At 38.7% G+C, this 27052-nt stretch overlaps 1 protein-coding gene across 1 annotated transcript in view; it reads left to right on the forward strand.

Annotated features, from left to right (window-relative positions):
- The first annotated feature begins 13700 nt into the window (after positions 1-13700).
- Pgm5 (phosphoglucomutase 5) overlaps positions 13701-27052 on the forward strand; it is a 181977-nt gene continuing 168625 nt past the window's right edge. The window contains exon 1 of the mRNA XM_047524436.1: positions 13701-14441. Coding sequence (XP_047380392.1) covers positions 14181-14441 — 261 coding nt within the window. The 5' untranslated portion in view covers positions 13701-14180. The remainder of the gene's footprint in view (positions 14442-27052) is intronic.

The following is a 27052-nucleotide window of genomic DNA, read 5'->3' on the forward strand; positions in this document are numbered from 1 at the left end:
GAGATTTATCTTACTTTAATTGTGAATAAGCCAAAAGAGGGGATATGGGCAGGCCCAATGACTTTGATGCTCCATGTGGGAAAGAGATAATGAATTTGAGCATGATCCTTAAGGATAAAGTGTCCTTGTGCTGAGTTTCTTTTTGACTGGAAGACCCCGAAAACCAGCTAGTTAGGTGTTAGAAAATGCAGTTCCTAAAGTCTGGATTTGTTTTGAGTTTTGGGTGGTGCTTTGATTACAAAGAAGTGCTTTATCTACGTGTGCCAGATGTAAGGCACGATTCCCCCAGCTGTCAATTCAGGCATCAGGAACACCAGGTAAATATCACTTGCCTCACTTGGGAGCCTTTCCCTGTTGTTCAGCAGAGCCTGATATTAACATTTCCTTTTCAATGTATGCTGGTATCTGTGTGTTGTCTTCAAGTGGTGACAAAATAATTGCTCTGCCTTCCTGTCACTGGCACACTCTTTCTGCAGAGACTGGGGGAGGAGAGAGGAGGGGGATGAGCTTGTTCCCAGTGTGTTGCTCTTTGGTGACACGGTACAGCTTTGTTGCACTTACTGACTCTGACGGTAAGTGGCGCTCTTTGACCATTTTCTCATAAACTTCACTGAAGTGAAGTGCCTTCAGGGAAAGGTCTGAGAGCAAAAGGATTTTTCCTTTTGATTAGTAGAATTAACTTCTTCACATGATTCTCTCTTCCCACTGAGGTTCATGGATGCAGCTCTGCCTCTTTCTAGTTTGCAAATCTGAGATTTCTCTCAGGTGCAGTAAAAACGAAGCATTTCGGATAATACAGTGGTATCTGCTGCATAGTTTGTCTATTAAAACCTTAAAGGGAAGCTGGTGGGTTTGAGGATGCCGTGCAGCTGTGACAGCTGATGGCATAATGAACAGTGAAGGGGAGATGGGGGAGGGGACAAAAAATTACAGAATGTAAATTGATCATTTGTATATAAAAGAAGTTAAAAAGGGAGTCTGGCATGGTTCACGGAACAGGAGAAAGGAAAATTTGCCTTGAAGATTAACCAGGAGAGGCCATTTTGGGCTAATTACATATTTAAAAGCCATAAGTTGTTTTAGGAAATTTATGTGCATGTTTGTGTGTATACAGTTCTGTGTATTTGTGTGTGTGTGTGTGTGTTACAATCAGCAAATTTGTTTTCTTTTCTCTCATAGCCTCCTTCTCATAGACACTGAACCCTGAAAGCCTTTTCTACCTCTGTTTCATCCCAGAGTACCAAATGACCGCTGAGCTTCATGACCCTAGCTCCGGGAGTGTTATCAGTATAAACATTGCTTAGAGAAAGTATGTCACACATTAAAATTGTGACTTCTTTGTATTTTTAAATGCTTATTACACAAGAGGCATTGATCTAGACATTATTTTTCATAGGGGAGTGAGCTTGGTGACTGATGTGATCAATAAACTTATTTTTCTTCCAGTGTCATCAATGAAGGTCCTGTGGCACTAGGAAGAAGATAACACTGGGCTGTTTCCCCCCAACTTCTTTACAGATTTGGACCGTTTTTTCTTTCCCCCAGAATGAAAATGCAATAGCTTTGGCCTGGAGCAGTGTGTGGAGCAGCAGGAGAGAGCTGGTGTTCTGGGCTTCCTTCTGCCACACTTGTGGTGAAATGAGTTAGACTTCTAAATCAGGAAATTTAGCAAGATGGGTTAGATTTTTACACAAGAGAAGTGGAGGATTTCCAGCTGGTTGGCAGAATGATATGGAAATGCCTTGCTAAATCAAGGTCTGGTGGAATGCTGCTCTCCTGGGAGGCTCCATTTCTCCGTGGTTGCATATAGATCTGAGTGAGCAGGAAGAATCTTGCTTGCCGGAGGACCTGGGGGTTCAGATGTTTGTCATTAGGAACTGGGCGTGGGCTTTTTCAAGTTAAACCGAAGCAGCGGTTCTAATAGGAAGAGCCCCTCGGATCTGTGTCTTTTGTTTCTGGTTATTCCTTGGAAAACCAGATTTCAGCAGAAAGGATTGTTAGTGGGGGATTCTGTGCAACCAAAATCCCTTGGGAGCAGTGGGAAAGACAGAGCAAGAGATGCTTATATCATGAACTTCAACACTATTTTGAGTCTTTTGACTTAAAAATAACAAGCCAAAACAAACAAAAAATACGCTGGATGAAAATGTTATCTTCTCTTGTTATGATAGCTCAGCCCTAAGACACAGCAACACATTATCCTCACTGATGATTGATTTTTCTGCTAGTGCAAGTAATATTCAAATTATTAGACAAACATTGGCTCAGGCACAAATACAGCATGCCACACTGAGCTAAGAGACAGCCCTTCCAAGGTCAGGCCTGGCCTATGTGTGCCCTCCATTGCATCATTTTTGATTGTTGAACGTAAATTGCCCATTGGTTCTGCAGACTGGCTCTCCTGTGGCACAAGTGATAATTTTTTTTTTTTTTTGGTAACAGGGATTGAGTCCACTGAACCACATCCTCAGTCCGCTCCCACCTTTTATATTTTATTTAGAGACAGGGTCTCTCTAAGTTGCTGAGGGCCTCACTAAATTGCTGAGGTTGACTTTGAATTTGATCCTCCTGCCTCAGCCTCCCAAGCCCCTGGGATTATAGGTGTGCACCACCGCACCTGCCTGTAACAGCCTTCATACAAGAATACAATTTGGCTTATTGTTCCAAAATTCACATACAGGTTTTCTTTCCTCTGGGATTTTCATGCCAGAGGGGTGGGTGTTGCTGTATTAAAGGCTTTGTGTGTTGATTTGTATTCTGCAAATTCATTGAATTCATTTATCAGATCTAACAGTTTTTTGGTAAAGTCTTTTGAATTTTCTATACTAATAAATTCATGCCATTAGCAGAGACCATTTCACTTCCTTTATTACTAGGGTGTCTTTTATTTCTTGTCTAATTGCTCTGGCTAGGATTTTCAGTACTATGTTGAATAGAACAAGAATGAGCATCCTTGAAATCCCTGAAATTATAGAAAAGCTTATAAATTTTCACAGTTGAATATGATGTTAGCTATGGGATTTCTTATATGCCTTTATTTTGTTGAGGTACGTTCCATTTAGACCTAATCTGTTGAAAATTCTTACATGAAGAGATATAAAACTTTATCAAATGCTTTCGTGGCATGTATCATGAGGATCATATGTTTTTATCCTTCATTTTATTAATGTGGTGTATCAAATTTATTGCTTTGTGTATGTTAAATAATCCTTGCTTCAAGGATGCATCCTACTTGATCATGGTAAATGATTATTTTAATGTGTTACAGAATTTGGTTTGCTAGTATTTTGCTGATATTTTTTGCATCTATTTTCATCAGGAATAGTGGCTTGTAATTTTTATCTATTGTAATGTCTTTGTTTGACTTTGGTGTCATGTCATGCTGATCTTGTAAAAATTATTCCCTCCTTTTTGAGTTTTTTAACGTTTGAGAAAGATTAATATTACTTCTTAAAATGGTAGAATTCAGCTGTGAAGCTGTGAGGTTCTGGTCATTAATGGGAGAATTTTTATTACTGATTCAATGTCTTTACTCGTTATTGGGCTGCTCAGATTTAAAATTTTTTTTTTCATGATTCGATCTTCATAGGTTTTATGTGTCTAGGAACTTATCCATTTCTTCTAGGTTATTCAGTTTCTTGGCATATAATTGTGTGTGGCTTGATTCTTATGATTCCTATGACATCAGGAATTCAAGACATAAAACTTCTTTCATTTCTGGTTTTATGCTAATAACAAGGACTTGTGGCATCAGGAAAAGGAGGGTTCTGCTCAGGATTTAGGATCTAAAGTGGCAGGTACTAAAGTGATTGTCTTGATTAACTCAGAGCTGTCTCCACTGTGATTGGTAATGTATGTTGCTGGCCAGATGAGGATGTTGAATGAAGGGACCAAGTGGATATTCACTGCCATACTGCTAACAACTCAAATTGGCTGTGGTCTTCTGATAGTAAGTCAGTGGTTGAACCTGGTAGAGAACAAAGGGAGGCTCAGGGAAGAATCATGAGATGGATTTCTTTGTTATATCCTATCTTGTCACAAGACTTTCATTTTTTCTCTCCACTCCTTAAGGATGCCTCCATTGACCTTCTCTGACCCTCTCCTTTAGTGCCTTGCTAACAAGTTTTCTGGTATTAGTATACATTTAGCTTTTCAAGATTTCTCTTTCTATTTTAATTAGGGAACTCAGGAAAAAAGAGTAGACCATTCTAAGTTCCAAAGTAAAAATTTAAAGTGGTGAAAAATTATATGACTAGCAGGTGCATTTTTGGAAAAATGGGATTTCCAGATGAACTGGACTTGCAGATGTCTGCTTCTTTTATGCTTAAATTATATCTATATTTTAGCAGGTTAATTCCTCTTTTTCAAACTTTGGGACAATACAATGTGGTATTAAGAGATTTGAATCCCAATCTCACTGTTTACTAACTGTGTGACCTTGGGCAAATCATTTAACCTTTTCAAGGTTCAGTTTCATCATATAACTGGAAGTCAAAATATAGCCTCTTCAAAAGGTCTTTGTAAGCTTCAAATGGGGGTAATGTGTACATGTGCATACACACATAACTCCTTTTTCTTACTTATGTAGCATATTCTGTAAGAATATTAAAAATTCAGGGCTGGGGATGTAGCTCAGTGGTAGTAGAGCACTTGTCTAGCATGTGCAAGGCTCTGGGTTCAAACCCCAGCACTGCCAAAAAATAAAAATAAAAATCTGGAAGCATTTAGTTGCCTCCAGGGAGATAAATGGAGGGTGAGATAGGAAACTTGCCATTTTATATACCCTTTTGAATTTTGAACTATATGAATATACAAACTATAAAATATCAAAATAAAAAAATCAGTAAACAACTCACATTAGGTAAATGTCAAGAAATGCCACCTTAAGGGTGGCTGTGTCTGTCATTCAAGGCAGGTCACTGTCCAGCATTTCACAGATCATGTCCTTTAATCCTCAGTGGTACTATGTAAGGAAGGTGCTCTAAAGGGACTCACAGAACAATGAAGAAAGAAGCTTTTAGCAACCATATTCTGTATGTGCACTAACTTTAAACATATTTTTTGTTATAAAAATTTTCAAACAAGAGCCAGGCATGGTGGTGCATGCCTGTAATCCCAGGGACTCTGGAAGCTGAGGCAGGAGGATCATAAGTTCAAAGTCAGCCTCAGCAACTTAGTGAGACCCTAGCTAACTTAGCAAGACCCTATCTCAATAAAAAATAAAAAGGGCTAGGGATGTGGCTCAGTGATTAAGTGCCCCTAGGTTCAATCCTTGGTACCAAAACAAATTTTTTTAAACACATAGGAAAACACAGAAGAGCAGCCCCGTATAATTATTTAAAAAATTTAAAGGGTGGCCATAGAATTTATCATTCTAACTGGGATTCTTAGACAAAGGGGGCGCCACTGATAAATATGGTAAGATAACACTTAAACTGAACAGCCCTAGGCAAATTGGGTCACTAGAAATTAAAAATTGGCCCTAGAAATTAAACACTACTGTAACTGTTGAGTCCCCCTTGTGCCTCTTGCTGGGCCATGTTCCCTCTGCCTGCCCATGAAACCACAATCTTAATACACATGTTCATTGTGTTAAACTGACTATGGAAACCATGAAGTTGATATACTGCTTATGATTTATGCCCATATTACATATGTGTATATGAGAAAGTAGACTATTCCTCTGTGTTTCTGAATTTTGCATAGATGGTATCATTAAAGAAAGAGGGCCAGGGAATAATGTATTTATTAAGGTTCTTTTGATGGAAAACAAGTATAATTCTGGCTAGCTTAAACCTGGAGGGATTTAATGAAGAGTGCTGGAGTGTATCAAGTATCTCACGACTGGGAAAGAGGAGTTTCAGGGTCGCTCCAGGGATATGATCAACAGGTAGCTACAGATTCAGTCTCTCCCGCCCTCATTGTCAGTGTGGCCAAGCCACGTGCCTGGCCTTTGCATGTCAAGGTCCCACGTGCACACTCCAGAGCCAAGTATTCTTTCCTGGGCCATTCTCCCTGTCAGGGACACAGGATTATGTAGTAAGGACACAATCACTTAGAGTCCACCCACTGTATTGGGGCCAGTCCTAGAGGAGGGGGTATTTGTTCTGGGCACTTAAAAAGATGACAGTTATATGGGAATGGAGAAAATTTGGAGAGCAGAAGGAAAACATTTTATGTATGGATTCTTTTGAAAAAAAAAAACAAAAGAAAAATTTTTCCATTAGGGAATTCCTTCCTGGCATTTCAATTTACATGGATTTTCCAATTATGATTTTTGAGAAAAAATCAGTTAAGAAATCAGCAAAAATGATTTCTTATTTATTATGATCACTTATTTTGTGAGACTTATAGCTTACTAGCCAATACAGAGACCTTTCCAGTTTGATGAAATCCACTGACACCATGTCTAAAGTAAGATCAGGAAATGCTGACATGAAGGTCAAGGTCAACATTGCTGGGAATCAGGACAGGAGCAGAAGAGAAACTTTAGTCAGATTTCCTTGGGTCTGTTGCCCTGGGTGTGCGTGTGTGCACGGCGCTGCCAGCAGCTAACAGCAAGTCATTTGTGAAAATAAAGTAAACAATATGTTTATAGACATGGTGTGCTTTTTACAAACTCTGTAATTAGTGCTTTAAGAACTATTGAATTTGGAAACAAAACGTGTCCTTAAATTGGCACTTTTGACATTTGCTTCTGGGTAGCACTGTTTACCTTGCCAGGAGATCCAAACATTATATTATTTGAATACTATTGGTGAGGACAGTTGATGCTTTGTGGGTTTAAGAATTTAATTCAAAGAATGATTACTTTAAATATTAAATATTTGTAGTATCTTCCAATGTTGAAATGTTTTATTTAGCATTTTTTTGTGCTAATGTTCATTTCTTTTTATCTTACATATGGACCAGGTAGAGATACTTTTTTAAAACATGTTTTTAATTTTTATAATCTTTTCATAATATGCTGGTTCATAATGATAAGTTATGTCTTTTACCACCATATTTAAAATTTTTACTTTTTATCATATTGAGCTAACTGGCTGGAACTTCTAGTCCAATGTTGAACACACATGGTATCTCACTTCTGACTTATCAGGTATGCTTCTATAAGTTATGCATTTGTTACTAATTATTTTCAGCAGAAAACCACTACATTTTTTTATATAATCCTGTTGCAGAAAAATGATATCTTGTTTATTATTATGGTCACTTAATATTTTTCAAAAACATGTAAAGTGTTATGAAAATTAAAGAATAACATATGGATTCAATAATTACCAGTAACTGTTAGACATTCCATTTCCTTAGTCCCAAATTTCAATGATTAATATCTGCCAGATACAAAAGGGATACCAAATTGTGGAAGGGAATAGCATCTTATGTTGGATACCTGGTAACACTAATGAAGAAACATTATTGCTGAGCTCTGAGCTGTTCTCACTGAGGAGTAAGTCAGTCACATTTGTTGGGAGCATCTGTGATTCACAAGGGATTTTGCTGCTTCTGGGAACATCTGGTTGATTTCAGCTCCTACAGAAAGTTGGAAAAATCAATCCCATGATAAATGAAAAATGACCACCTTGCTGGAAAATACCTTGTATTTTCTGGCTTCAGAGGAATCAGCAACAGTATAAAATTAAATTAGAAAACAATAAAGATGCTCAAGAGCTTGCCTTTGAAGTAATAGTCATATTTTAGCCTATGATTCCCCAATAACTGGTACAACTCCTGGGTTAAAAGAGTGTGTTTGGAAAACTTTAGGTTGAAATTCAATATGTTGGGTACATGGTTCTATTAGCTCAAGTTAATTTTTCAATTAGTGTGGCCTAACTTAGCTGTGCTCTGAGAGAATGAATTAAAGAAAGTTCAAATCTGATAGAGAAAGTGGGTCCAGCAGGGCACAGGGAACCTCTGGGGACAGTGATTCCTGACAAATGGATGATTAAAACTTGAGCCTGGGTTGGGCTACAGGAAGTGAGGATGGCATCTATTCACAGCTCTCCAAACCGGCAGATTCTAACGTATTATTTCACTTTCAGTCATGCAAATTCATTCAGAATTCACACTAAAAAAAAAGAAAAAAAATCCATTCATAAGGCAGGAACACTAGCTTGTATGGTATATATATATTTGCTGTTCAACTCCGTGACAAAGATGAATTTGATAGTTTTTTTGGAAAGTACAAAGGAATGTTAAAATTTGTATCACAGAGATTGCATACACACACACACACACACACACACTCACACACCCCACACACATACACACCCCACACACATACACACATACACATTTATATACTGGGTGCCCCTTTCCAGAAACCAAACATCAAAACCATGGAAGAAAAATTCTATGTAAGATGAGATTACAAATGACTAATAAATGCAATTTAAGCATGCAAAATACATTTCCTTTTTAATAAAGACCTAATTTATGTTCCTTTCAAAGTCTTTTGAAATAGTCCAACTATTTGTAAAAGTATGGAGATTCCTTTAGAAAATAAAATTTTTTGTCTTATTTAAAATGAAGAACCTTAATGAGACTATTTCTAACACATTTAAATAATCTACTGCTCTTTACCATTGACTTCTAGGTACTATAGGGGACACTGAGAAATTGCCTCTTTTTCCTCAGCAGATCAGTAGCGTATTATCTTTTGGTAAAATTGAATTAAAATGAAATCTTTTGCTTTCCAAAAACCACAGGTTTTTCAAGGTAGTCAATTAACTTTAAATACTTTTCGAAGTTGGATCCAGTGCATCCAGGAGTCAGGAAACCACACCTACATTAGTTTTGCCCATCAGTCCCTTGTGCTGCCCTCAGGATGTTTATGAACTGTACTTCATTATTGTAGGCATCCTGTGGCTACCTTCAAAAACAAACTGCAGAGGAATTGGATTTCTTTTCATGTGTTGGGCTGATGGCTTCTTTTGTACCATTACTTAAAGAGAATTTAAAGATCAGTAAATAAGATTTTTAAAAATCTTTAATAGCACCAATTCCTTAATTGTCACATGATTTCATGCTCAGTATTATGTCAAAAAGGTCAAACAAACATTTTACATGCCTGCCCTCAAAGTCAATACTTTTTGAAATGGAGAAAAAGAATCATTGTTATTAGTAATGATGATATGTATATCAATGATTACTATTTTAATAATATTTTAGGAATGGTTCTAGTTAACAGAAGTATTTATTTTAGCAACTATAATAATCATAATAATTGCATCACTTATTAAAGCCCTCTTTTGTGACTCGCATTGGGCAAGCAACTCTCACATACTGTCTCTTTAAATATGATTCTCAACCTTATGATGTACATTTCACAGATGCAAAAACTGAACATTAGAGAGGGTAGCCAGCTTGTTCAAGGCTATACAAGTAGTCATTGATGAAGGTGGGAAACAGTTGAAGCCTGAGATACAAAGTCCCTGAGACGAGTGCACAAGCATTTACCAGACACACATTTGCACCTTATATTGCTTGAGCATGCATTTAGCTGCCTTGTAGTGAAGGAATTGGAGAAGCAGCCGGTTCTATTGGAATTGCCACATGCTGTTTCACTTATTGGGAAACAGAAGGCTTAGTAGAAGTATTTTAGGAGCTGTTTGAAATATATATTTGACTTTTCCATCACCAGCAGGTGTTTGGGCAGATTAAAAAGGGACCTAGAGCTTCCTTGGAGGACTGCCCTGTGACATTTTTCCACCTGCTTTTCTGCCTCTTGTCTTGTACTTTTGGCATTTCTCTGCTCTTTGAGTCAATGAGTCAACAGCATGTTTTTAGCATTCCCTCTGTGCACAAAAGTGGACTGTGACTCAATAGGAGTCATATACTCCTACCATGGGCCAAATTGACATGGGCTTTCCTGCCAGCCAGCAAATCAGAGGCAGGGAGTAAAGAAGAACAGAATATATAATATAAAATTACATGCATATGCATAATTACATGTTACATATATATGATTTTATATTCTGTTCTGTATATCTATATCTTTATATATTAGTTTATGTCTCAAAATCACTCAAGGGTATTTTTTCTTAAATTAGGAAATTTTACCTGTTCCTTTTTGCATCTTCTGACAAGATCCTACACAGAATCCTAATAAAAATTAATCTTTTAATGTCTCAAAAATTTAATAAAAGGAATCACAGAATGATGTAGCTGGAAGGAACCTCAGAGATCTGAAGTGTTTCAAGGAATATTAATGTCCTTGATCTGTTTTTAGGTGTTTTGGAACAGGACCCATGGTCAAATAAAACCTGGAAATGCTTGGCTAAAACTGAATAGGTTTCTTTCCTGGAGAGCTTTACAGAGTTTTTAATATGCTAACATGCTTTGTGAATGTATGAGAAGGGATAGAAATGAAGTATTTAATCCCAAATTCTCATTTGAGAAATGCTGGTTTAGCTGAGCCAGCTAGAATATCGTCCACATGAAGATTGGGGGCTGATGACATCCTGAGGGTAAGGGAGTCCCCAGGGGAAGGAAAACTGTCAGTTGCTCTCTTTCATGCCAAGAATTCTCAGTGTGATGCTCAGAGAAGTCTGAAAGGCATCGTTGCCCAACAGGGCCACCCTGCGTTGTGACATATGCTGTGAATGAGCATGGGAATCCAAGACCATATTTATCCCTGACCCCATCTATGCAGGATATGAGTTGAGGGAGGTGTCACCAGCTCTGGTCACACAGCTAGTCGGGTTCTCTTTCCCTAAGCAAACCAGAAATAAAAGTTCAGGTTGGAAATACTAGTTTTAAAGTTAAGCTGATGTCATTTTTCTAGACCCTCTTAGAGCTTTTAATATGAAATGTGCATTGTGAAGCTCCAAGAATGTGGATGGAATATGTGGGATTTAAAAAGGTGTTTGGCCATGAAGTTCTTGCTTTGTGCAACATTTAGGAGGCACTAGTGTTCTGAAGAAAACCCCTTGGAAACATGGATCTAATTTTACCAATGAGCAACTATGGGCAAGACATTTCTTATCTGGGAAGCCCTCTTAGTTTTCCTTTCTCCATCATTGCGACAAATTCATTGGAATTAACTTGATGAAATTTGACAGCAGCTTTGAAGAGATTTTTGTTGCTGGCAAACCCTTTTTGCACATTTCAAGGAGAATTTACTCCACATATTTTAAGTTTTCATAGTTCAAAAGCCACAGATTAACTCAACCAATTTTTGTAGAATATCACCTATGCCCAAAGGTGCTGTTATAATCTACAAAGAAATACACTGTAATTTTTTCTTTATAAGAGATTAATAATAATAGAATATAAATTTGATGGCAATAAATATGAACAAGTAGAATTTGTTGAATATCTTTCTGTTTATATTAAGTACTTGATCTTCCCAACAATTTATGAGGCCAAGATTACCATAATCTCCATTTCATAGTAAGGACACTGAAGTTAGGAAAGGTTATGGAATCATTTCAAGGTCACATGTAGCTAGTGGGGAGGAAACGCATATGAACATGTATATGTGTGTCAGCTTGTGAAATATTCTTTAGGAGAGATGCAAGCACTATATGAATTCAGAGAGGAGAAAAATAATTTGTCGAAGACTTGATCAGTGAATTTCAAGCATCTATTTGGCAATTTCTGTGTACTGACCCATCTCTCATTCCTTTGGGGGAACACTGCTCCCTTACTTTAAAGAAACTTTTTTATTTTTGCATTGCAGTCTGCCTGTGTGGTTGGGTACATTGCTTCAAACTGACTGACCAGAATTTCTGCATTTTGGAATTGCCCAAAGACAAGAGAATGACTTCCTGGATGGTAGAACAGTGAAGTCTGTTTTGTGGTATCCATTCCTTTTGCCTAGGATCATGGCAGAAGCTGGGCTGTGGTAGGAGAGAACAGTGGTGATGACCAGAGAGAGGGAAGAGCTGGAAATGGGGAGATGAAATTCTGGGGGGCTTGTGGGTATCTCTGAGGTTTGTGGGTAGTGTCCTTGTCTTTACTAGGACACAGCACTTACCACATCCATTCTTCTTCTGAGAATGACACTATTCTTTGCAAAATGAACTGTCATTAGAAAGTAATTTTAGAAGACCTTAGGCCATAGAGATGTGCATAGATCATTAGAAGTTGTGAGGTTCTATTTGGTGCTAAGCAGAAGGTCTCTCAAACACACAAATATGAAGTTAGAAACTTTCTGGGAGACAGTGGACAGAATAGAGGAAAACAGCCCCTTAACGTATTATTTTTAACAATTGTCAACTGAAAAATTAGAGTTGAATATATTTATGGTATGCAATGTGATGTTATGGCATATGCATGCAATGTGGAATGATCAAATTAAACAAACATATCTGTCACCTCAAATATCTATTTTCATGGTGAGAACATTTGAAATTACTCTCTTGACAATTTTGAAATATTAACCATAGTCACCATGTTATACAATGGATCTCAAAAAAGATTCGTCCTAACTGAAAATTTGTACCCCTTGACCAACATCTCCCCACTACCTATTTTCCTCCAAGAAATCCATTTGTTACTGTTTATGAGAATGGCTAGAAAGGTTTCAGTTGATGACTTCAGTTTCTGCATCACACTTCAATGTTAATTTTTTAAAAAGGAGGGGCAATACAAAAATTTGGCAATAAAAGTGCCACCTTGTTTACTTTACTGACCTCACAAAAACCTCTTCTTTATCATTTGAAAAACTGGTGAGGGACATGAATACCATACTTATCTCTTTAAATTGTTTTTACCCTCCAAAGAAAAAAACAGATGCAAAGCCTTTATTACAAGTATGAGTTATTACTCGCAGTTCATCTTACTATGATCAAACATTTTATAATCCTGAAACAAGCAAGTCAACTATATTCTCAGGATGTGGACAATATTTGGGAAAGGAGAGCAGCAGGAGATTTCAGAACAGCAGCTTTAGTGAGTGTAAAAATGTTTGAGGGGTGATGGGAGATAGAAGCAAAACTGAGAATTGTTTCTTCCCTCTTTAGATTCTATCCTTTTCTCTTTTCATTCATATTTTCAATGGAGATTTTGTGGTTTTGAATTTTAGATAAATGAATTTTATGGAGAGAAGGGAGAATATCTCCAACCCCTGGAGAATTATAGGATGCATAAAGACCTAATACAGAACCAGTATAGTAACTGGTAACCAGTTCTCTTTTAATTTGGCTATGTTCATTCCTGATAGGACATTAAAAAGGGCTTTAGCCTCTTCCTCTTGGAAATGATTAAGGGGGGTGTACAGTTCAAAAGTGTGGAGGGATACAGTGTAAGCAAGGGTGTTTCCAAGCAGAAGCATGGGATGAGAAAGGTATGAAGAATAAGAAAATATGTATCTGTATTGCTGCTGTTGCAACCACCACAACAAACAAACAAGGGAAAAAAAAGTTTCCATACTGCAAATTGCCTTGAGAGAGGCTGGCGAAAGTGGAAGTCTAGGGCGGGTCCTACTGGATTAAAAGGGTCTGACAGTGTGTGATTCCCTGCAACAAATGGTCATGATGGGTGTGTATATACACATACAGACACACATGCAGCGCCCAGCCTCCAGTTTCACCGCTGGCAGAAGATAACAATTCTCAGCTCGCCTTTCCAAGGTTATTTTTGGCTAGGGCTGTTGCTGATGGCAAAAGGTTTCAGCCCCCTCCCAACTCCCTCCCAGTCCTTGTTCCAGAGAGAAACTTGTGAGTGTACTCTGTTCGTTCGCAGGGAAACCAGGAGTGGGAAGGTTAAGGCGCCAAGGGTGCGGGAGCAGACTGAACCCTGCTCAAACTCTCACCCCAGGCTATTTTCTTGAGGAGTGTGTGCCTTGGAGAGAGGCAATCTCGGGGATGGCAGGGGACCAGACGCAGGACAAGGCGTCCCTGGTGGGTTGGGTAGCTAGCTGGCACTAGAACCCAGCTTTTGTGACACTCCAAAACATGAGACCAGCTGGGAAAAGAAACCCAGGACAGTTCAAGCGATCAGGCTACAAAAAAGTTGGGCAGGAGTAAGCTTTGTCCCAAGGTGGAAGTGGAACTGCTGGGACAGCTCAGGGAGGGGCAAAGAGGAGGAGCTGTCGGTGCTGGGCCCGCTGGGGAGGGGGCTGGGCGCGAGGCGGAGTCCGGGCTCACCGCCAGGCTGGTGGGGGCCTGGCGGGTTGCAGATTCCCTGCGGCTCAGGAACTCACGGAGCCGCAGCAGGACCGGCCAGAAGGCGCCATGGAGGGGAGCCCCATCCCGGTGCTGACTGTGCCCACAGCGCCCTTCGAGGACCAGCGGCCTACGGGCGGCGGGGGGCTGCGGCGGCCCACTGGCCTCTTCGAGGGTCAGCGCAACTACCTGCCCAACTTCATCCAGAGCGTGCTGTCATCCATCGACCTGCGCGACCGCCAGGGCTGCACCATGGTGGTGGGCAGTGACGGCAGGTACTTCAGCAGGACGGCCACAGAGATCGTGGTGCAGATGGCCGCGGCCAATGGGGTGAGTGACTGGGATGCCCCTTACCTGACTGCACCGCTGCTGCTATGCTCACCAATGCTCACTACGCGGGTCCCCCATGACCTGCGGGGCCCCACCCCTACCTGGCCACTCTCCCTCCAACCTCACACTATCACCGCACGTGTGGACTACCGGGCACAGCCCCGAACGCAAACTCATCATTGCCCTGAAACATCCCCAGTCACCCATCGCCCTGGAAACCCTGAGGGGTCTCGCCCTTCTTTGAGCTTCCAGGCATCTTCAACCTGCTGTGCTGAGCATTGCTCGCCTCTGCCCACGTCCTGCACCTGCTTGTTTTTCTTTTCAAACTTTTATTCCTCATTCCTTTTCATTTCACCTCAGGCAGGTCTGGGTTTTAAAGTTGTCCCAACCATGTTCACTACCCGCACAGACTTTTTTTCCAAGGCTTCCAACGTAGTTTCCCACTCTGTGTCCTTTTTGCTTGTAATCATTCTCTTCACCCCTGAATCTTGACTCTGCCAAATTTAATTCTATTATGTGTACACACACACACACACACACACACACACACACACACACACACACACACAGAAAGAGGGAGAGAGAGAGAGACAGCGCGTCCATCCCCTACACATTTGGCAAGAGGACCCCAAAGTTTTGTTTGTTTTAGATCATTGGTTCTTCAACCCAGTAATAATTTAATGATTAACTAGTTTGGGGTAGGGATCCAGTAGATCAATTTGATGCTATACAGCCTGGACTCTCAGCTCCTGAGAAGCACATTTCTAAGTAGTCTGAAATGAGAAGGTTAATGACTTTCTTAAAGTAATTCCCAACTCCTCTCCCATTTGCCTTTGGCACATGAGGACAATTCATACCTCTTCCTCTTTTCAGTTTTCATCCTCATTTCTGCTCCTGTCTCCTGCTGCCTCTGCAGTCTTCTTTTACTATTTGAATTTTCGGATCTTGGATTTTTCTCCTTTTGCCTCCTCCTCACTATATAGCAGTTAGAAGCACCTTCTGACATACCCCCACACCCCGAATATCTTCCACCCAAATCTGGCAGCATCTCCAGGATGACTAACTTCAGGGTCTCTGAACTATCTGTGGGAATTCCACACTGCTTTTAAAAAGTTAATATGAGCCTTGTTAATGCAACCAGACCCACATCCATAGAACTTTTCCTTGAGTGAAATTTCTTTTGAAAATGTATAAATGAGCATGAACATATTTAAAAGTGAAACTAAATAATTATCTATCATTTAGATTTTTCTCCTTCTTTTCCAGACTTTCCCTTTTTTCTTATATCTTCTTATGTTTTAACCATATACGGTTGTTCATGCTTCATATTTGTCTACTTGGGTTTTCCTTTCTCAGTGTTTCAGGAATAGTGAAAAAAGACTTTTTATTTTATTATTTTTTTTAATAACCAAAAGCAATTAGGAAAAACAGGGCCAGTGGTGTTGGGACGGGTGATAGAATTGTGATATTTGGCAGATATTGCTGCTGCAGATATGAGGTCCTTGTTTGTCTCTGACTCCTGGGATTGATGAAAGTTGGCTAAAGTCAGAAAACTGGACAGAGGTTGAAAAATGATCTTTCACTCTTGTCTGACAAAGTTATTCCCATGAAATCATGGAGGATAATGAGCCTTGGGAGAGCTATGACAGCAATCTATTCCTTCCCGGGTCAACTCTTTCAAGGAGTGTGAGAAGTATAGACTGTTCAATATTTAATCAGGATGTTTTTGAAGATACACTTTATCATAAGGACTCTTTAACCTTTTATATCGATGGGTCTTCTCTGATCAACACTTTTTTTAACATTAAAGATGGAGTTGTTCACTTTAGGAGATAACATTTATTAATATATGCTTAAAATTTAACCAAACAGTTGTTTTGAAGGACAGAATGACTAAAATTCACAAGAAGCACCAACTATAACATAATCTGAAAGTACTCTTTCTAAGAGGGGTGGATGTGGGAGAAGGAATGGTAGATATTTTTCAGAATTTCAAGCAACCCAATTTAACCAATCTTTTACTCATTTTGTTCACCATCTTGGGACTTGTGCTGAAGTTGAGGTGAATAGGCAGAAGGTTGGCTTCAGGAGAAACATGTTCTAGAAATTCTGAAAAATTACAAGCAAAATTGGTCTTGAATGATACAAAATTAGTGGAAGTGCACTTGTTTTCTGATTTGATGTACCTTGATTCCAAATAATTTGGCCTCTTTGATTTCCTACTGAATATTCATAAACAGGATAGAAGAATAATGGAAAACTGGAATTTATTCGTAGAATTGGAAAATCTGATTGATTGAACCTCATTCTCTTTCTGAAAATTTTTGGTTTTGATTGAAAAGTTAATTTTACAAAGAAATTTCCTATGAAAGAACGTACTTGGTCTTTGATAATATAAGTTCTGGAGAACAGAAGAACGAAATTGCTGAATGATATCACTTATGTTTTAATATTGTAAAGTCTGTAGTAGATTTACTTCAAACATGTACCTGCATTACTTGGGATTTAAAAATCATTATTTTTAAGTTATGAACATTTCAAGGTTTGATAAAAGTGGGGAAACAAAATTAATGACACCCATGGGTCCATAACCTAGATTGTACATATTTTACAATAGTTGCATGATTCTTTATGGCTTAAGTATTTTCAAGTATATTTTAAAAATGCCAGTTACCTCTAAATTCTTCAATGTGGATCTTTAAAAATGTTTTTCTTTATAGCTATAATATAATCCCAAATGAAATAAAAATGTTTTCTTTATGTCCTTTATTTCCTGGTCCACATTCAGATTTATTCAGTTACTCTGAAACATCTTAGATGTTTTGATTCTACTCATCAACGAACACACATTGCATTGGGTTATTTATTTCAAGATTCTTAACCTAGAAAGTAACTATTGTATGTATATATTTATTTTTATCTGTTTATGAAATTGATTGTTGAAGAACCAGGTCAGTTGTCCTGTTGAAGGTTCCCTCTTCTGGAATTTTCAGATTGCTCTCTATGGTGTCACTTAAATTTTCACACTCTCCCTTGTTTTTCTTGTTAACTGGACATTGGTTCTAAAGGCTGGTCTTTGTCCATTTTGGGTCAATAGAGCAAAATTCCACAAGGTAGATAGCTCATAAATCACAGAAATATATTTTGCATAGGTCTAGAGGCAAGGAAATCCAAGGCCAAGGTGTGAACTGGTAATTTTGGTGTCTGGTGAAAGTCTATCTACTGGTTTAAAGAATGGTCCCTTCTTGCTTTGTCTTGTTGGGACTGGCTAGCTTTCTGGGGTCTCTAGAAGGACACTAATTCCAATCATGAGGGATTACACTCCATGTTCATGACTTAATCATCAAAAGATCTTACCTTCTAATTCTATCACCTTGGGGGCTTAGGATTTCCACATGTGAGTTTTGAGGGGACATAGCATTCAGCCCCCATTATAAGGCTTGCTCAGCTTTAGGTTTGATTTTTTAAAATAAGGATATTTCATTATAAGAAATCATAATCTCTGACTGTCCCAGTATGAGAGATGCAAGATGGGTGCAGAGCTATGGTGGTCACTGCCCCTGTCCTACCATATTTGCCCCCTTGAGTGGAGCCAGCAGCACGGGGTGAACTTCACGCTGTGTGCATAGACAGTTCCTAATCAACCTTTACCCAAGTGTTTTATTATTCATTAATAATCACTTCTTGAGTTGATTATTTCATTAGGGATTTCAAAATAGTGACTTTCTAATTCACTAACTCTGTTAGCTGATACTTTCTTATCAACAGGACATTTTCCTCACAGCTGCACTATTTGGTCATCCTGACACAAAGTTCTTTTGTTTCTTTCTCTCTCCTCTTTTTAATTAGAATTTTTAGAGTAAGAATTTGATGAAATAGCCACATCCACAGGTTTTATGACAAATGGATTTTGTTTTGTGTCACTTTTGCTTTTTTTGAATACCAGCATGGATACTTGGATTTTTGTGTTTTCAATTTCAATGGATTAGTGAATAAATAAAAGATACTTTTACCTGTTTTTTTTAAATAGTTTTTATGTTGCTTTGTAAACTTATCTATTTTAATTCACCTTTAAATATATAAACTAAGGCATACCATGTAAAGTGGAAGAAAAATAACCACCATGTACAAATAACTAGTATCATTTATAATTTAAGTAATTTACAAAGCTTTAATTTGTAACTGATTTTTTTGGTAGTGGGGATTGAACCCAGAGGTACTTTTCTACTTGAGCTGTATACCTGGCCCTTTTTTTTTTTTTTTTTTTTTTTTTTTTTTTTTTGCGGTGTTGGGGATTGAACCCAGAGCCTTATGCTTGACAGGCAAGCACTCTATGAACTGAGCTATATCTCCAGCCCCCTTTTCATTTTTGAGACAGGAATTCACTCAGTTGCTTTGAACTTGGGACTTCCTGAGTCTCTGGGATTATAGGTGTTTTGCCACCATGCCCAGCAACCCATCAGTTTTCTAGTGTGTGCTATATTTTCTTCTGCTTCAGACCCTCTTCAGTGGCTTAGATCCTCTATGTATCAATTTATTCCAATGTCTTAGAGAATTTTAAGAGTTTAGTGCGACACAATGGTTACAAGAATGAATGTTCCTTTTTCTGGTTGGTCCCCTGCAACTAAGAGCAATCTCTCAATTTCTCCTTGTTCAAATCTTTGTTAGCACTGAACTGTCTTTAATGTTGGGCAGATAACAATACTGTTATCTTTTCTAAAGTCTTCTTACTCTGGCAATGACACTCTGTAACATTACTGTCCAACAGAAATTTCTCTAATGATGCAAATGTTTGATTATCTGCATGGCCCTACCCACTAGCCACCTGTGCCTCTCAACACTTGGAAGTATCTGGTGTGACTAAAGAAGTGGATTTTGCATTTACTTAATTTTAATAAAATCAGACAAATTAGATAGCCACTAGTTAGTGTCTACTATACCAGACAGCACAACTCTATAACTGAGCATGTAAAACTTGTTTGTATGCTTGTTTTAAAAAATGGAGCTGAACTGTTAAAACCAAAAGTAACCATGGGCTAAATAAGGCACATCACCAAACACTATCAACACACATCCACACATCCACAAGTCCAAACCAGATTTCTTCATGTGCTAACCACAGACTCTTTGACCTTCAGCCTTGGAGGTAATAGGTATAGTAGAAAAAGCTCTGTAGCAACAGTCAGAGGGCTGCCCTTCTTTCTCTTGCTCTGCCATGCAATTTGGAGGACAGATGCTTTAACCTCTTGACATACCTAGAAACCACTTGTTTCCTCATCTATGAGTTTGGTATGACAGTATCACTGAATTATTCAAGGAATCAAAGGAAGCACTATTTATGAAAGTACTTTGTAACATCCATAACACTAATAGGAACAAAGGAGTATTGACAACTGAATATAACTCAGATAATTATGACTCTATGTATTGAATGAAGACTGAATATGCCCCTTGACAAACAACTTACATTTCTGTTACAAGGCTTACCTCTATTGCAAGTTTTAGCCAAAAGAAAAATCTATTTGTTAATGAGCTGCTCACTGTCCTGGTCACATGATGCCAGCAATGATAATCAATGTTAACAGGGCAACTTACAGATTTCAAGGACTTATCAATATTAGTGAAATCTAGGGGTGGAAGTTGAACCACAGTGGGATAAGGAAGGTGGATCAGCTGGGGACTTAATGCCCTCCAGACAGATGCTTGCATGAGTTGTATTTGATTTGATTGGCCATGAAAAGCTAGTTGCTCCAAAGAATGAGAATACTCTTAGTTTGGCATTTACTATACCCATCTAGGGTAAAATCTTGGTGTGGCTCCAAAGATAAGGAGCACAGATTTAGAAATGAAGCAAAGATGTGGTAGACTGAAGTTGGGAGGGCCGAAGAGGGAAGTAAGAGAGGGAAACCTGTGCTCCAACACCTAGCTTGTCTTTCCTGGAATGGATCTGGAAATCTGGGGTTGGGTGGCTTGAGACTTGTCTCTAGGAGGGAAAAAAGAACTGAGAGGTGATTGTGCTGTATTTCCACTGGTGCTCACTACAGAATAGGAGGACATAATGAACTACCAATATCTAGACATCGGCAAGGGCAGGATTATGATGCCTTAGTAAAATCTAAAGGGTCTTCTCTTTCTTTACTTTGTTCCCCTTGCTGAATGGTTGTCCCTGAGCCATGGAACTAGATAATCTATAATGTGAACAACAGCAAACTTTAGGCAGCCCGTGACTCCATCCATCTCCCTGTTCAGGCCAGTGCATTCTTGATACTTTTAGCCTTGAGTCTTCATTCACTCTTTTTATGGGGAAGTCAAAGGAGTGGGAGAGCTTTGGAGAACAGCTGGGCTCTCCCAGTTGCTGGTGTGGTTATTTTAAGCTTTGTTTAATGTGTCCAGAGACCCAGATGGCATTTTTAACTAAGCTGCTTTATTAAATCTTGTGATAAAACATAATGATGTTTATTGAAAAGGCAGATACACACCAGCAACATTATGTGTGAAACTTATCCTGAGTCTTTCTTCCTTCCTTCCTTTCTTTCTTTCCTTTTCTTTTTCTTTCTTTCTTTCCTTCCTTTCTTTCTTCTTTCTTCCTTCTTTCCCTCCCTTCCTTCCTTCCTTTCTTCCTTCCTTCCTTCCTTCCTTCCTTCCTTCCTTCCTTCCCTCCTTCCCTCCTTCCTTCCTTCCTTCCTTCCTTCCTTCCTTCCTTCCTTCCTTCCTTCCTTCCTTCCTTCCTTTCTTTCTTTCTTTCTTTCTTTCTTTCTTTCTTTCTTTCTTTCTTTCTTTCCTTCTCCCTTCCTTCCTTCCTCCCTCTCTCCCCTCCCTCTCTCTCTTCCTTCCTTCCTTCCTTCTTTCCTTCCTTTCTCTCTCTCTCTCTCTCTCTCTCTCTCTCTCTCTCTCTCTCTCTCTCTCTTTCTTTCATAAAACATCTGCTCTCTTTGGGCCCTTCGTGAACTCTGGAAGTTTGTTAGTTTCTGTACAGACTTGAAGACTAGAAGTTGGAACCCACTTTTGGGGAAGTATAAGCATAGATATTGGATTCATCAACTTTAACTCTCATTTTTGGATCCTGCACATTCTTCTTTTTTTTTAAATTTGTTCTAATTAGTTATACATGACATTAGAATGCATTTTGACACATCATATATAAATGGAACATAATTTCCCATTGTTCTGGTTGTACATGATGTAGACTCACACCTGTCATGTAATTAGGTGTGCATAAAGGGTAATAATGTCCAATTCATTCTACTATTCTTCCTACCTTCATGCCCCCTCCCCTCCCTTCACTCCCTTCTTTAATCCAAAGTACCTCTATTCTTCCCTGCCCCCCTTACTGTGAATTACCATCTGCATATTACAGAAAACATTCAGCCTTTGGTTCATTGGGATTGGCTTCTTTCACTTAGCATGATATTCTCCAGTTCCATCCATTTACCTGCAAATGCCATAATTTCATTCTTCTTGAAGGCTGAGTAATATTCCATTGTGTAGATGTACCACATTTTCTTTATCCATTTATTTGTTGAAGGGCACCTAGGTTGGTTCCATAGTTTAGCTATTGTGAACTGATAGCAGTACTCTATAATCACTGATAAGGCTGCATCACTGTAGTATACTGATCTTAAGTCCTTTGGGTAACAAAGGACTGGGATAGCTGGGACAAATGGTTTCTTTCCAGGTTTTCTGAGGAATCTCTATACTGCTTTCCAGAATGGTTGCACCAATTTGCAGTCCTATTTGTGCATCCTTCTGTTAGACAATAATGTGAAGAAACACTGTATGAACTATGGACCAGATTATTTGTGACTAATAGGCAGGGAAAAATAGGTCTGAATGGAACAGGGATTTAAAAATTGAAGATAGAAAGCTGGGGCTTCAATGTCATGCATCAACTGATGCCATGAGAGTTAATTTGAAAATACTCAAGATTTTGCCAGTATACTGCCACTGCTTACACTTGCATAACCAATGGGATAGTTTTAGGTCCTTTTATCTGATTTGACTCGGTTATGAATAAGAGGGTATGTTGAATATATACAAAATTTGTTGAAATGAAAATCTATATTCTCTGAGCCTTTAAATATCTTTTATTCTTTATGTTTTTTAGTGACACCAACTTCTGGAATAATGTCTGTATTTATATGAAAAGAACATTTTCAGAAACATTCAGCCTCCAAAAAAGTTATTTTTCTTGGTCTGAAGTCATAGAAGTTTTTGACTTTTCCTTTCTCTTTCCGATTCTGTACTATGAAATAATTTTGCACAAATATATTTAATTATTGCCTTTGTATTGTTTTCCTCTAATAAGAGTCTGTTTTTTAGCTAGGGGCATCTAATTTTGCATTTAGGGATCTCTAAAAAGGAAAAAAAAAAATCTGAAAACTGAGGACCAGAGTTGATTCTATGTGACAAAAGATTTCGTAAAACACTGGGAGGAGATTTTTACAATAAATGGTTCTTTTCTGCAGTACATAAAAATCTCCTCCAAATAAATAAGAAAATTCAAACAATTCATATAAATATCAATAATAAACAAATGAAAATGTGGTCAACCCATTAATAATCTGATAAATATAAATAAAAGCAAATCATTGATTTTTTCTTTTTAATGGAAAATACCCAGAATTGGTGTGGCTATTGGAAGGTTGTATCTGTAACACTGTTGATGGAAGTTAAATAGATACAACTTTTGGTAAGGCAACTGGCAGTGTTTATCTAAATTAATAGAATACTTATCCAACAGCTTGTCCCTTAATCTAAGAATCTATCCTGTAGATTTTCTAGTACAAATATACAAACCTATATGAACAAGCATGCTCACTGCAGCATTTTGCTAAGGAAAACCCCAGAAGTAATCAGATGTTCAATAGTGGAGAGCAGATAAATGATTGACACAACCACACAAAATCATGAAAATCTATAAACAAAGGGGTTATATCTGTATGTGGTATGAGAAAGATGTGGATGAGAGCTTGTTAGGTGACAAATAAAAGCAGTAAGTGGAATAGGGCATGTAGCATGATCCCATTTTTGTGTGTATAACATAGGCACAGAAAATAGGGTTGAAAGAACATACTCCAAGCAGTCAATTCTGTGTGTGTGTGTGTGTCTGCACATGCACATTGTGGTCTTAGAAAGAGAATCCTTTTCCTTATTACATCATATACTCCTCTTGGTTGAAACAATCATTCATGTACATGCATAACTTTCATTATTAAACCCATCAGTGAAAAATGATGAAGGTAACCAGGCATGGTGGCATTAGCCTGTAGTCCTAGCTACTGGGGAGGTTGAGGCAGGAGGATCTCTGAGCCCATAAGTCTGAGTCCAGCCAGGGTAACATAGTGAGACCTTGTCTTTTAGGGTTTGTTTGCCCATTTTTTTAAAAATTAGGGAAATAATACTTGCCCCCACATCTTCCGGGGTTGTTGGGAGGATTAAATGAAGTAATAGATTATTAAGATCTATTTTTATATCTCCATAGAACACAATTATTACCAAAATATTTTGCACTGATTAAAATTAAAAAAGGATGTGTGTGTTTTTCAGTTTAGTTGCTTTTCTAGCCAGGAGGCGCCTGTCGTAGTGGTGATCACAGTTGCTTCAGTGCAGCTTCCTCAGGACATTTGGCATTTCTCCATGTTGTTGACGAAGCTGGGGTGATGACTGCTGAGGCATGATACCCCTGCCCCCATGCTTGCATGCACATGCACACCCACCGTCCCGTGGCCCTTGAGGTAGAAGCAGCTGCTGCCATGCAGACTTTAACTCCATGTGAAGGGCTTTGAAACATGGTCTGTGCCTGATCTCCTGCGATGACTGGGCCAAGTCAATGGGTGCATTTGTGCCTTAAACCTTTCTGAGGCTCAGGGCCCTGCCCCCATGCCTGCCTGCTGCCCCTTACCGAAGCCAGATCTTAATCTGCTCATTTCATGAGGATTTCCAGTCCTAATGGACTGGGCCATGTGAGAGATTACTGAGAGGAAGAGACTGAGCAGAGGCTCAGAGACTCCACACTAATCTGCTGAGTGTTCTGAAAATGCACAGCTGTGGGAGCTCACCACGCTTTCAAGCATTTTGTCAGGATGTTTGTCAGGGGGCCTGTTCCTGCAGCCCTGCTGAGTGTTTGGTTAGGAGGCATAATCTTTTTTTGGACAGGATCTCTCAAATGTAAAGTGACAGATGCAAATGTGGAAGACCCAGCTTGGCCGTCATAAATAACAGTAAACTGTTGAATCTTGCTGAGTTGTAAATCTATGATTGCTAGAGGTCCGTAGGTCACTGGAACATAGTATAAGGGGTGGGTGCACTCAGCAAATGGGCAGCTCTTATTTCCCAACCAGACAGAAGCTGGCCTGATGTGATTTATTTAAAAATCTGTATAAATGTATTTTAATTGGATATGAACACTACTCAGAAAAACATACAGTTCTAAAGAAATTTTTAAAAAAATATCTACATACATGCTCTACCTATAATATGCACCTGCGAGGGTGCTGAAGATCCTGAGGTTTTGTTGTTGCTTTGTGTGTGCATGTGTGTATTCCCCAAATATTATCTCATATATATGTATAATATCCATCACTTATAAAAGTGGCATTTAGTTTAATAGGTAGCATATGTATGTGCACAGGAATCTAGCCTCCTTCTCCATACCCCACAAAGCCCTCTCTTCTTCCCTGGATATATTTAAAAAGAGACTAGAACAGAGGACCATGTGTCAGAAATGTTTGAAGACTACATAGAACAGATGAGGCTTCCCAATGATCTCTGCTTCTAGAACAATAAACAGAAATTATGCTGAGTTGGATGAAGCAAGAGCAAGAAATAAAAGCAGTGTAAGTCGAACTATTCTAGGCAGGGATCTATTTTGCAAGGACAGCTTTGTGCAGTGAACTCAATGGCATTGAAGAGTTAGCAGGCCATGCACATACAAATGCCAGTCAGAGGCACAAATGGGGACAATGAAGAAGGTTCTGGTCAGGACGAGGATGCAGATATGGGCCTGTCACTCCCTACCATGGGATATGACCCAATAAACCAAGATATTGAGGAATGTCATACTTTTCCTTTTTTTAAAAAAGCATCTTATTTAAAGCTAAAAAAGAGGATTCTTATGAAAGAGAATTCACACATGAAAACAATCTACTTTTCATTAGTATCATGTTACTGAGCCTAGGCAACTTTTTAGCAGGTTTGGTAGCTGAAGAAGAAAGACACTGTAGTTATGCAGTAATTTGCTGGTTAATTATTGGCAGATGACATCCAATTTAATTTATACCACAGTGTGGGGTTAGTTTTTAAACACTTTTTAGTTTTACATATAAATATTTGAGGTAGAAGAATACTTTTATATTGATTAATTAATGTTAGTACATTTTAGGAATGGAAGATTTTACATCATTAAAATCATGTTATAGAAGAATATTCAGTAACACAGGAAGACAGACATGAGGGAAAGGCTAGACATTTTAAGTACATAATGTGGGCTACACAACAATCCTTTCTATAAAATATACAAATAAATGAAACAGATGGATACCAAGGCACATAGACAAAGGTTGTACAGAGAAGTGATAATGGTGGACATCTTTAGGTGGTAGGATTGGTTTTTATTTTCTTCTTGCTTATGTGTACTTCATACATGTTCAAGCAAGAACACACATACATTTAGTTATAATAGTATTTCAAGTTAATAAAATAACAATTGCTCTGAACAAAACATACCAGCAAGGAAGGCAAATGAAATGTACTGGGAAACTGTTGGGTGCTGGACACTGTGAACTGGGCTGGGCTATGTTACTTTCTTTCACCCTGTGTCAAATGATCTTTTAGGTTTTCCAGACAACAAAACTGAGATAGGACTTCAGGGTCATGCCCACCATGACATAGGCAGTAGGTAGCAAAATCAGTTTTATATCCTTTTCCATTGGACACCATCTTGTCTCAGAACACTTAGCTCTGTTTTCCTGACTCAGGCAAACACAAGGAATATTTTCATTTCTTATCCAATTGGAGTCATTGTCTCATGAAATAACAGCAAGCAAAGCCTTTTCTAGTTTTACTGAGTCAGGCCCTCCATCTTAAGGCAAAAATTCCATAGTGTTTTCCAAGCACTGAATTATCTAATTACTAGGAGGGACAGAGTTTCCAATTTTTACTTTATTTTTCAGCTGAAGAAAATTAGATATCCTCATCTTCTAATGAAATCTTCAAAATTGGGTGGACTGATTGAGGAACAGACTGGGCCAAAGTTGTAGATGTCTGTGAGTGTTCTACACTTGTTCAGCTATTGGGAATCATATGTGAAATCCATGTTGGCTTGGTTCAAATGAACTCTGAGCCCTCCCTCCAGCCCTCGAGTGTTTTTAAAGACTTCCAGGGGTACAGGAAGCTGAGGGTAAACTTTGTTGCTCTCATCTGGTCTCCATGTAAGAAAGCATATAACTGCACAATCATCCATGTGCAAATGGAGAAGTCCCTTGATGTCTGAATAACCATATCCATGCCTTGTCTTGAGTCTGTTCTTTCTCAAAATTCCACTGCCATCTCCCACTTGTTCACATGCAACACTCTCTGAGAGCTGGTACCCCTATCTGACATCTGGGACTGAC

The sequence above is a fragment of the Sciurus carolinensis genome, chromosome 14, assembly GCF_902686445.1.
Source record: "Sciurus carolinensis chromosome 14, mSciCar1.2, whole genome shotgun sequence".
Lineage (NCBI taxonomy): Eukaryota > Metazoa > Chordata > Mammalia > Rodentia > Sciuridae > Sciurus > Sciurus carolinensis.